The following is a 1147-nucleotide window of genomic DNA, read 5'->3' as shown; positions in this document are numbered from 1 at the left end:
TCTATATATACATACATTTAAATATTTGAAAACTTACACAAACAGCCTCTTGTCTAGATCAAGAGATCCTGTTTCAAGGACGTCATCAAACCGTTTTCTTACTGTGGGAATGTTCCTGAAACAGAAAAAAAAAAAAGTTTTTAAACACCAATGTCAATTCAAACAGTTGCTCTGTTTTAGTAGATTATGTTCATGCTATTTAGGATAGAAACACTAAGAAAGACTCAGATTTTCAATCTAACTGACCCTAACACTGGTTATCTGGAATACTGGAATAAGCAGTTCCCCACTAAACCAGTGGGGGGCAGCAGTGACTATTGACAGCCTTAGCATTGGACGGGAAAGGGAAAGTTGTTGGTTTGTTAGCAGGATCCAATGAAAACTAATGAACAGATTTTAATGAAATGTTTTTACCAGAGATCTGTCTCATGCCAAGGAACAATTAATTTAAATTTGGTAAAGATCCAGATCATGTGTGAGTTTTAGCTATAGTTGTAAGTCACCATTCTGGACAAAATTTGCTGCTTGGTGGAGGTCTGCGCTCTCAGAGTGCTTTTCTAGTATTGATTATGATTAACCGTCACTATCTTGGCTCTATTTCTTGTTTTGCAGCAGCCGCATCATTTTTGATGCTTTTAAGTTTTTGTTTTTTTTTTACAAATTTTACTTCTGTTGGTACAATATGAGCAATAAAACAAGTTAGATTCCTTATTTGTTCACCAATGTTGATGAAGCTGATTTTGATTCTTTATTACAAGGTCCCCACCACCCTTTTAAAATCATTGGCATTTTGGCAACTAAAGACATACATCCACCTCAAGTAATTATGCATTAGGAGAAGAAAGCAGACACGTTTTTAAGGTAAAACAAAATCTTTAATTTAAAAAAAACCTGGCTCAGTTCTTGCATTTGAAACAGACATAAAAAGAGAATAGAAGAAATTAAATAGAGAGCCAAATAGAATATTATTGAGCCTATAGGTTAGAAAGAAACTGCATAGGCTATTAATTGGGTAATCCTCAACAATCCTAAAATGAAACATCCACAACATATTTCTACCTCAATTTGTATATGGTTACAAAAAATAGAATGAAACGTTCACAGGGTCACTGAACACAACAACATAGCATAACATTAAAGGGCCTCA

The 1147-nt window shown here is 34.3% G+C and overlaps 1 protein-coding gene across 1 annotated transcript in view; it reads right to left on the bottom strand.

Annotated features, from left to right (window-relative positions):
* The window catches only part of gss (glutathione synthetase), a 23907-nt gene that overhangs the window by 11202 nt on the left and 11558 nt on the right, over positions 1 to 1147 (bottom strand). Inside the window, exon 7 of the mRNA XM_015380824.1 lies at positions 103 to 115. Within this exon, the coding sequence (XP_015236310.1) occupies positions 103 to 115 (13 nt within the window). The remainder of the gene's footprint in view (positions 1 to 102; positions 116 to 1147) is intronic.

This window comes from Cyprinodon variegatus, unplaced genomic scaffold, assembly GCF_000732505.1.
Source record: "Cyprinodon variegatus isolate N-32 unplaced genomic scaffold, C_variegatus-1.0 Scaffold222, whole genome shotgun sequence".
Classification (NCBI taxonomy): domain Eukaryota; kingdom Metazoa; phylum Chordata; class Actinopteri; order Cyprinodontiformes; family Cyprinodontidae; genus Cyprinodon; species Cyprinodon variegatus.
The sequence above is the reverse complement of the archived record's forward strand: the minus strand, read 5'-3'. Positions and strand labels throughout refer to the sequence as shown.